General features: G+C 43.0%; 1 protein-coding gene across 1 annotated transcript in view; it reads right to left on the bottom strand.

The window, feature by feature from the left end:
* Window positions 1-8,394, bottom strand: part of LOC308681656 (cilia- and flagella- associated protein 210-like) — a gene marked incomplete at both ends in the record, with an annotated part of 9,929 nt that extends 1,535 nt beyond the window's left edge. Inside the window, 6 exons of the mRNA XM_081350738.1 lie at window positions 460-599; window positions 687-843; window positions 6,262-6,467; window positions 6,542-6,715; window positions 8,048-8,247; window positions 8,328-8,394. Coding sequence (XP_081206864.1) covers window positions 460-599; window positions 687-843; window positions 6,262-6,467; window positions 6,542-6,715; window positions 8,048-8,247; window positions 8,328-8,394 — 944 coding nt within the window. The remainder of the gene's footprint in view (window positions 1-459; window positions 600-686; window positions 844-6,261; window positions 6,468-6,541; window positions 6,716-8,047; window positions 8,248-8,327) is intronic.
* Window positions 8,395-8,947: the final 553 nt, after the last annotated feature.

Genomic DNA, 8,947 nt, shown 5'->3' with positions numbered 1-8,947 from the left:
GTACTAAAATTGCTAAAACTAAAACCAAAATAAATATAAAATAAAGCTAAAAAAAAAAACAATAACAGCACATACTCACAATTCCTAAACCTTAACCTGAAAAAATAAAAATAAAAGGTAATTCAAAACATTGCTAAATACTGTATACTATAAATAATACTAAAATAACAGCCCATGATCTCTAGAGATTCACAGTTTTAAAGTAACAAAAATGCCTAAAATGCGCCCAAAGTTATTTTATCTGTTGTCTAGCATTTAATATATCAAGTTTAGTCTGGGTTGGAAGTGTTTAACACTAATAATCAGAATGCTGTGTGTTTTATACGTGCTAGCCCTCATACATGTAAGAACATGCTCCTGAAATCAACTGTAGGAAGCAAAATAAAGAAGTTAATTTCTGGCACTAATGAGAATCCTGTAATCTCCGCCACAGGACGCATTTTGTCTAATGTACAACACCTGAGTATTCCCTCCTGCGTCTCCTTCCACATCATCTTCTGCTCCTCTTTCTGGGTGGCGATCTGCTGTCTCTTCTCCTCCTCTTCCTCCTGCCTCCGAGCCTCCGCTGCTTTCTTCTGCTCTCTCTCGGTCAGAAGCTCCTGATGGAAGACAGAAGAAGGAATTTCTAAACCACATATGATCCAGTCTGCTTTCACAGTGTGGATGTTGTCCAACAACCGTCTAACCCGAAAAGCATTCGTCGATCTCCTCTTCTCTTCCTGTTTCTTGCGCTCTTTCATGGCCTGTTCCCTCAGATCCCGATCTCGGAGTCGCTCCATTTCTTCAGCCTCCCTCCTGATCTCCTGCCTCTTCTGCTCTTTCTTCATCTCATGATCCTGACACCTAATAAAGCGGGAAACATCAGACACCTTGATGTTTCCTAGAAGCTTCTCTCAGAAGTTACGAACAAACGTTCTTCTAGTAACATTAATAGAATGTTCGTTCAAAGTTATCTGGTCTTTAATCATGTTCTCAAAACATTGGGCGTGTGGGTCTCAAGTCTTAAGTCTTTGAGCTAGAGTCCAAGTCAAGTCTCAAGTCTTTGAGCTAGAGTCCAAGTCAAGTCTCAAGTCTTTGAGCTTGAGTCCAAGTCAAGTCTCAAGTCTTTGAGCTAGAGTCCAAGTCAAGTCTCAAGTCTCTGAGCTAGAGTCCAAGTCAAGTCTCAAGTCTTTGAGCTAGAGTCCAAGTCAAGTCTCAAGTCTTTGAGCTAGAGTCCAAGTCAAGTCTCAAGTCTCTGAGCTAGAGTCCAAGGCAAGTCTCAAGTCTCTGAGCTAGAGTCCAAGTCAAGTCTCAAGTCTTTGAGCTAGAGTCCAAGTCAAGTCTCAAGTCTTTGAGCTAGAGTCCAAGTCAAGTCTCAAGTCTTTGAGCTAGAGTCCAAGTCAAGTCTCAAGTCTCTGAGCTAGAGTCCAAGTCAACTCTCAAGTCTCTGAGCTAGAGTCCAAGTCAAGTCTCAAATCTTTGAGCTAGAGTCCAAGTCAAGTCTCAAGTCTCTGAGCTAGAGTCCAAGTCAAGTCTCAAGTCTCTGAGCTAGAGTCCAAGTCAAGTCTCAAGTCTTTGAGCTAGAGTCCAAGTCAAGTCTCAAGTCTCTGAGCTAGAGTCCAAGTCAAGTCTCAAGTCTCTGAGCTAGAGTCCAAGTCAAGTCTCAAGTCTCTGAGCTAGGGTCCAAGTCAAGTCTCAAGTCTCTGAGCTAGAGTCCAAGGCAAGTCTCAAGTCTCTGAGCTAGAGTCCAAGGCAAGTCTCAAGTCTCTGAGCTAGAGTCCAAGTCAAGTCTCAAGTCTTTGAGCTAGAGTCCAAGTCAAGTCTCAAGTCTTTGAGCTAGAGTCCAAGTCAAGTCTCAAGTCTTTGAGCTAGAGTCCAAGTCAAGTCTCAAGTCTCTGAGCTAGAGTCCAAGTCAACTCTCAAGTCTCTGAGCTAGAGTCCAAGTCAAGTCTCAAATCTTTGAGCTAGAGTCCAAGTCAAGTCTCAAGTCTCTGAGCTAGAGTCCAAGTCAAGTCTCAAGTCTCTGAGCTAGAGTCCAAGTCAAGTCTCAAGTCTTTGAGCTAGAGTCCAAGTCAAGTCTCAAGTCTCTGAGCTAGAGTCCAAGTCAAGTCTCAAGTCTCTGAGCTAGGGTCCAAGTCAAGTCTCAAGTCTCTGAGCTAGAGTCCAAGTCAAGTCTCAAGTCTTTGAGCTAGAGTCCAAGTCAAGTCTCAAGTCTCTGAGCTAGAGTCCAAGTCAAGTCTCAAGTCTTTGAGCTAGAGTCCAAGTCAAGTCTCAAGTCTCTGAGCTAGAGTCCAAGTCAAGTCTCAAGTCTCTGAGCTAGAGTCCAAGTCAAGTCTCTGAGCTAGAGTCCAAGTCAAGTCTCTGAGCTAGAGTCCAAGTCAAGTCTCAAGTCTTTGAGCTAGAGTCCAAGTCAAGTCTCAAGTCTCTGAGCTAGAGTCCAAGTCAAGTCTCAAGTCTTTGAGCTAGAGTCCAAGTCAAGTCTCAAGTCTCTGAGCTAGAGTCCAAGTCAAGTCTCAAGTCTCTGAGCTAGGGTCCAAGTCAAGTCTCAAGTCTCTGAGCTAGAGTCCAAGTCAAGTCTCAAGTCTTTGAGCTAGAGTCCAAGTCAAGTCTCAAGTCTCTGAGCTAGAGTCCAAGTCAAGTCTCAAGTCTTTGAGCTAGAGTCCAAGTCAAGTCTCAAGTCTCTGAGCTAGAGTCCAAGTCAAGTCTCAAGTCTTTGAGCTAGAGTCCAAGTCAAGTCTCTGAGCTAGAGTCCAAGTCAAGTCTCTGAGCTAGGGTCCAAGTCAAGTCTCAAGTCTCTGAGCTAGGGTCCAAGTCAAGTCTCAAGTCTCTGAGCTAGAGTCCAAGTCAAGTCTCTGAGCTAGAGTCCAAGTCAAGTCTCAAGTCTTTGAGCTAGAGTCCAAGTCAAGTCTCTGAGCTAGAGTCCAAGTCAAGTCTCTGAGCTAGGGTCCAAGTCAAGTCTCAAGTCTCTGAGCTAGGGTCCAAGTCAAGTCTCAAGTCTCTGAGCTAGAGTCCAAGTCAAGGGGTCCAAGTCAAGTCTCAAGTCTTTGAGCTAGAGTCCAAGTCAAGTCTCTGAGCTAGAGTCCAAGTCAAGTCTCTGAGCTAGAGTCCAAGTCAAGTCTCTGAGCTAGGGTCCAAGTCAAGTCTCAAGTCTCTGAGCTAGGGTCCAAGTCAAGTCTCAAGTCTTTGAGCTAGAGTCCAAGTCAAGTCTCTGAGCTAGAGTCCAAGTCAAGTCTCTGAGCTAGGGTCCAAGTCAAGTCTCAAGTCTCTGAGCTAGGGTCCAAGTCAAGTCTCAAGTCTCTGAGCTAGAGTCCAAGTCAAGTCTCAAGTCTTTGAGCTAGAGTCCAAGTCAAGTCTCAAGTCTCTGAGCTAGAGTCCAAGTCAAGTCTCAAGTCTCTGAGCTAGGGTCCAAGTCAAGTCTCAAGTCTCTGAGCTAGAGTCCAAGTCAAGTCTCAAGTCTTTGAGCTAGAGTCCAAGTCAAGTCTCAAGTCTCTGAGCTAGAGTCCAAGTCAAGTCTCAAGTCTTTGAGCTAGAGTCCAAGTCAAGTCTCAAGTCTCTGAGCTAGAGTCCAAGTCAAGTCTCAAGTCTCTGAGCTAGAGTCCAAGTCAAGTCTCTGAGCTAGAGTCCAAGTCAAGTCTCTGAGCTAGAGTCCAAGTCAAGTCTCAAGTCTTTGAGCTAGAGTCCAAGTCAAGTCTCAAGTCTCTGAGCTAGAGTCCAAGTCAAGTCTCAAGTCTTTGAGCTAGAGTCCAAGTCAAGTCTCAAGTCTCTGAGCTAGAGTCCAAGTCAAGTCTCAAGTCTCTGAGCTAGGGTCCAAGTCAAGTCTCAAGTCTCTGAGCTAGAGTCCAAGTCAAGTCTCAAGTCTTTGAGCTAGAGTCCAAGTCAAGTCTCAAGTCTCTGAGCTAGAGTCCAAGTCAAGTCTCAAGTCTTTGAGCTAGAGTCCAAGTCAAGTCTCAAGTCTCTGAGCTAGAGTCCAAGTCAAGTCTCAAGTCTTTGAGCTAGAGTCCAAGTCAAGTCTCTGAGCTAGAGTCCAAGTCAAGTCTCTGAGCTAGGGTCCAAGTCAAGTCTCAAGTCTCTGAGCTAGGGTCCAAGTCAAGTCTCAAGTCTCTGAGCTAGAGTCCAAGTCAAGTCTCTGAGCTAGAGTCCAAGTCAAGTCTCAAGTCTTTGAGCTAGAGTCCAAGTCAAGTCTCTGAGCTAGAGTCCAAGTCAAGTCTCTGAGCTAGGGTCCAAGTCAAGTCTCAAGTCTCTGAGCTAGGGTCCAAGTCAAGTCTCAAGTCTCTGAGCTAGAGTCCAAGTCAAGGGGTCCAAGTCAAGTCTCAAGTCTTTGAGCTAGAGTCCAAGTCAAGTCTCTGAGCTAGAGTCCAAGTCAAGTCTCTGAGCTAGAGTCCAAGTCAAGTCTCTGAGCTAGGGTCCAAGTCAAGTCTCAAGTCTCTGAGCTAGGGTCCAAGTCAAGTCTCAAGTCTTTGAGCTAGAGTCCAAGTCAAGTCTCTGAGCTAGAGTCCAAGTCAAGTCTCTGAGCTAGGGTCCAAGTCAAGTCTCAAGTCTCTGAGCTAGGGTCCAAGTCAAGTCTCAAGTCTCTGAGCTAGGGTCCAAGTCAAGTCTCAAGTCTCTGAGCTAGAGTCCAAGTCAAGGGGTCCAAGTCAAGTCTCAAGTCTTTGAGCTAGAGTCCAAGTCAAGTCTCTGAGCTAGAGTCCAAGTCAAGTCTCTGAGCTAGAGTCCAAGTCAAGTCTCTGAGCTAGAGTCCAAGTCAAGTCTCTGAGCTAGAGTCCAAGTCAAGTCTCAAGTCTCTGAGCTAAAGTCCAAGTCAAGTCTCAAGTCTCTTGTCATTATAATAAGTGTTGCATCACGTACAGCGACCCATCCAGGCTGCTTAGAACACTGCATAGCTATATAAGGAATTCCAGGCATGTAATATGTTATTATGACTCCTTTATTTATTAGCATACAGTATCAGCTTTGATTTTGGTATATAATCAGAGTAAACAGGCTATTGCAACATGACAAAAACAGAATTTTATTAGGTTTAGTGGCAACATGTTACAATGTTAACATGGTACAATTTCTGGTAAGCTACGTTTTGTTATTATTGCTTGAAACAAATTTCCCGATTTCAATTAAATTAAATTCTTGTGATTTGATTAAATATTTGGATAAATATTAGGTACACAATATAGGTGTTAATTTTTCTCCAGAAAAAAAAAATCTCACCTAATGATGTAAACATAGCTACAGATCAGCTGGTAGTATTACTTAAGGTTAAAAATAACTCAAATTAAATATAATGTGTTTTTTTTATTATAATAACAACTTTAGTAAAAGTAAAATAAAATACGTCAAGTAAAAATATAATAAATACGTAATATAGTAGCCTACACATATTTAGCAAAATACTCTCTATAGCTCTTTTTTTCTAGCCAACTAACCCTGCTTTAGTCCATATTATGGTCATTAAATGGTTTTCCTGAGGTAAATGTTATGTGACATAATTGTTCTCCCCTTTCCGCGGATGAAAAACACTGATTGATCGATATGTATGAGGATTGAATATACATTTCGGTAAGTTGTACTGTATCTTTCAACAGTGTTCGTGTTTATTTACTATTAGCTAGTAGAAAGGTTCGTTTCACGTGCCGTTAGGGATCTGTCACGTCACATTTACAAGCGCCAAAACGGTATTGTTTGAATTTAGACAGAATCTGAGAGCTGAGTAATGAAGTAAGTAACAACCTGAGTAAGTAACCTACTCTGTCTAGTCTGTCGGTCTCCGTGTCCTCTTTGCTTCGGATTTTTCTGTGCGTGAGAAAATGGATGTGTGGCGTGAGAGTGTGTGAAAAGTGTCAATCGGTGAATGCGTGAGAGTTGGCAGCTCTGTTGAAGTTTTTAAACCCAAAGTTTACGATGAATGGCACAGCAGCCAGCGGCCGGTGCAGTCGACATGTGTGTTGTCCTCTCATGTGTGGACGCGCGCAGCAGATACACAGTACTTCACGTGTTAGGTTATAGGTAACGGAGGGAGGGGAATAACAGCGAGCTCATCAGACGTTTCCAAAAAATAAACATTGTTCACGAGTCCCGCAGCTCGAGTCCGAGTCGAGTCTGAAGTCTTTCGAGGACGAGTCTCAAGTCAAGTCTGAAGTCACTGTGTGTGCGACTTAAGTCGCACTCGAGTCCGAGTCTCAAACTCGAGTCCCCATCTCTGGTGTGTGTGTGTGTACACTCATAGAGAATAATGTGTTTGCGGCGCTGCGCTTCTCGTCCGGTGCGCGACCCCCTTAAACTTCTCCTTACTGTAGTCTCCAGCTCTCGGAGACGGCCAGGTGGTCGTGTCTCCTCCGCAGGGCGCTCTGCTGGTCCCGCTGGACCGCCTGCTCTTCCCTGCGCGCCCTTTCGGCCAAGAACTCTCTGTCTGCGTCTCTGCTGGCGTTCAGCTTCAGGCGCTTCAGCTCGAGCTGAGCCTCCCTCTCCTTCTGGACCTCCGTCAGCATCAGAGCTCTCTAGAAAACAAGAGGACAGTTTCTACAACACTTCACCACAGAAGATCTGTGATCTGATACCGTAAGACACGCACATGGAAGCCTTTGACTCGGTCGGTCTGGAAGAACTGCTGGGTTTGAGCTCTCTCGATGATCTCCTTCCGTCTCTGGGCCTGGTACTCCGCTTCCTCCAGGTCCAGCTGCTTCCTCTTCTCTTCGGCCATCGCCTCTCGCACGGCTTTCGCCTCCAGCTTTTTACGCCGCTGTCCCTGTAAGGACGAAATCAGATTTGTTTGTTGTACTTTGTTACTGTACAGATCAAGTCTCATATTAACCCTCAGAGACACAGGTATTGTTTTATTTATTTTCTTTTAATGAAGAAAAACTAAAATATCACATCAAGATGACATTCAAATTACAATTTAACATTATACCAAATTGTAACAAACTTAATAATATTATAATAGGGGCACAGACACGAAAAGAAAATTAGACAGCGAGAAGTATAAACAAGGCTATATAAATAAAATAAATAAATAAAAGTATCTGCACATGCTCAAAAGAATAAATAATGGTAACATTTGTTTGTATTGTGTATGTTCTTTTTAGGTGTAGTTTGTGTTTTAGTCCTGTTCCCGTTCTCCCGTGTGCCTTGTCCCTTGACCTCGTTTCCCAGTGTGTTTGATTAATCATTCCTCTCACGTGTTGTACAGTTAATTATCTCTTTAGTGTGCTGTGTGTATCTAAGCCCTCAGTTTGAGGTCGTTCCCTCTCCAGGATAGTCCGGATTGAGTGTAGTGATTCTGTTTCTCCTGCATGTTCCTATCGGTGATTAAAGCACTGACTCGAGCGTGTGGAACTACATGTGACACTTGTAAGATAATTAAGCAATTGTATATTAATAGACCTGAGCTGGCATGAACTAACAATAAACAGCTGTATTTTAATGATTAACATTAACAAGGATTTAAGATACACTGTAACAAATTAATTTCAAATTAGTTTTACTTAATGCATTAACCAATATTGTAAAGTGTAACCTGAAAACATTCTAAACACAAACGGCATACAAAATAAACAGGAGTATTAACAAAATATTATAATACATTATACATACGAGCTAAAAAATCCAACCAACAGCTTTTTATTCTTTTTTTTTTATTAATTATTCTTATTTCTTAATAAAGACTTATAAAAAGGCCTATTTTCTTCCTTAACAGTGTTTAGGTCATTAAAAAGCATGATGTTTACGCATATTTAGGAGCCCCGCACATGACATGCAGGAAAAAAGTTAGATTGTGTGCACGATTTACTAATTCGTTCCATCGATTTAGCCTAATATTTCTTTTTTCCTGCGTGTCATGTACGGGGCTCCTAAATATGCGTAAACATCATGCTTTTTAATGACCTAAACAGGAAAACTCCGTAAATAAGAGAGCTACTATTGCAGTGATCCCAGTGCGGTCTGCTAATGCAGCGATCCCAGTGATCCCAGTGCGGTCTGCTAATGCAGTGATCCCAGTGCGGTCTGCTAATGCAGTGATCCCAGTGATCCCAGTGCGGTCTGCTAATGCAGTGATCCCAGTGATCCCAGTACTCACCGCTATGGTGTTGGGCCAGTGTGCTGCGGCCTCTCTGGAGCGCGTGTGCAGCGCCTCCCGCTGGTCAGCGGCTGCTATGACACTCCGGCTCTGGTGATCCACACCGGTCACGCTGTCCTGCACGCGCTGCCATTCAGATTTGGACAAAACTACCACTTGAGGAAGGTCTGCTTCGGGTTTCTCCATCTCCCAACTCCCAACTGCATTCAATAACATATTTCCAAGTTATTAAAAAAGCTCTAATTATTATACATTACTTTCAGATATTTTTAATTCTCACCTTGGTTACTCGAGCCTTTCCTCCGACCGTACTCGACTACACCTGTTCTTACGAAGGCTGTTGACATTTTAACTCCACGAATTCGTTGATCTAGATGTCTATTGAGATGCTTTTATATTTATTTTATAACGAAGGTTTGTAATATGCTCGGACTCTCTACTCTGTGTTTGCTAACTGTTACCTAGCAACTCTGCCCGCGAAGTAGGTGACGTCATGCGAATGGTACACGACGAGCATTTGTGATTAAAAAGTATTTTTTTTTAATTATTATTATTTTAGAAAATGACCGATCGTTTCGCGAGATAAGACCATGGTTTCTCGCCTGCGTTGGCCCCCCACCCAACGCAAACCGTCGTCAAACTATGCTCAATCGTTTGTGCTGTAAAAAGTTTCGTTTGTGCTGTTTCGGTTTTTATTAAAATAATATTTTTAGGTCATTCTGAGGTCACTCAGCCCCCCCACATGCTCCAAATTCACCCAAAATAGTCTCGTTCGTTTGTGCTGCATGCTTTGGGTTTTAAAATATTAGAAATTAAATCAAATTAAATGTTATATTTATTAGGCCTATACAAGGCTGACTGAATAAAATAGATCAATCAATTGTCACAAGATCAAAAATA

Source organism: Scardinius erythrophthalmus (genome assembly GCF_964197995.2).
Source record: "Scardinius erythrophthalmus genome assembly, chromosome: 21".
In the NCBI taxonomy this organism is placed as follows: domain Eukaryota; kingdom Metazoa; phylum Chordata; class Actinopteri; order Cypriniformes; family Leuciscidae; genus Scardinius; species Scardinius erythrophthalmus.
Note: the sequence above shows the minus strand (reverse complement) of the source record. Positions and strands in the feature narration are given on the sequence as shown.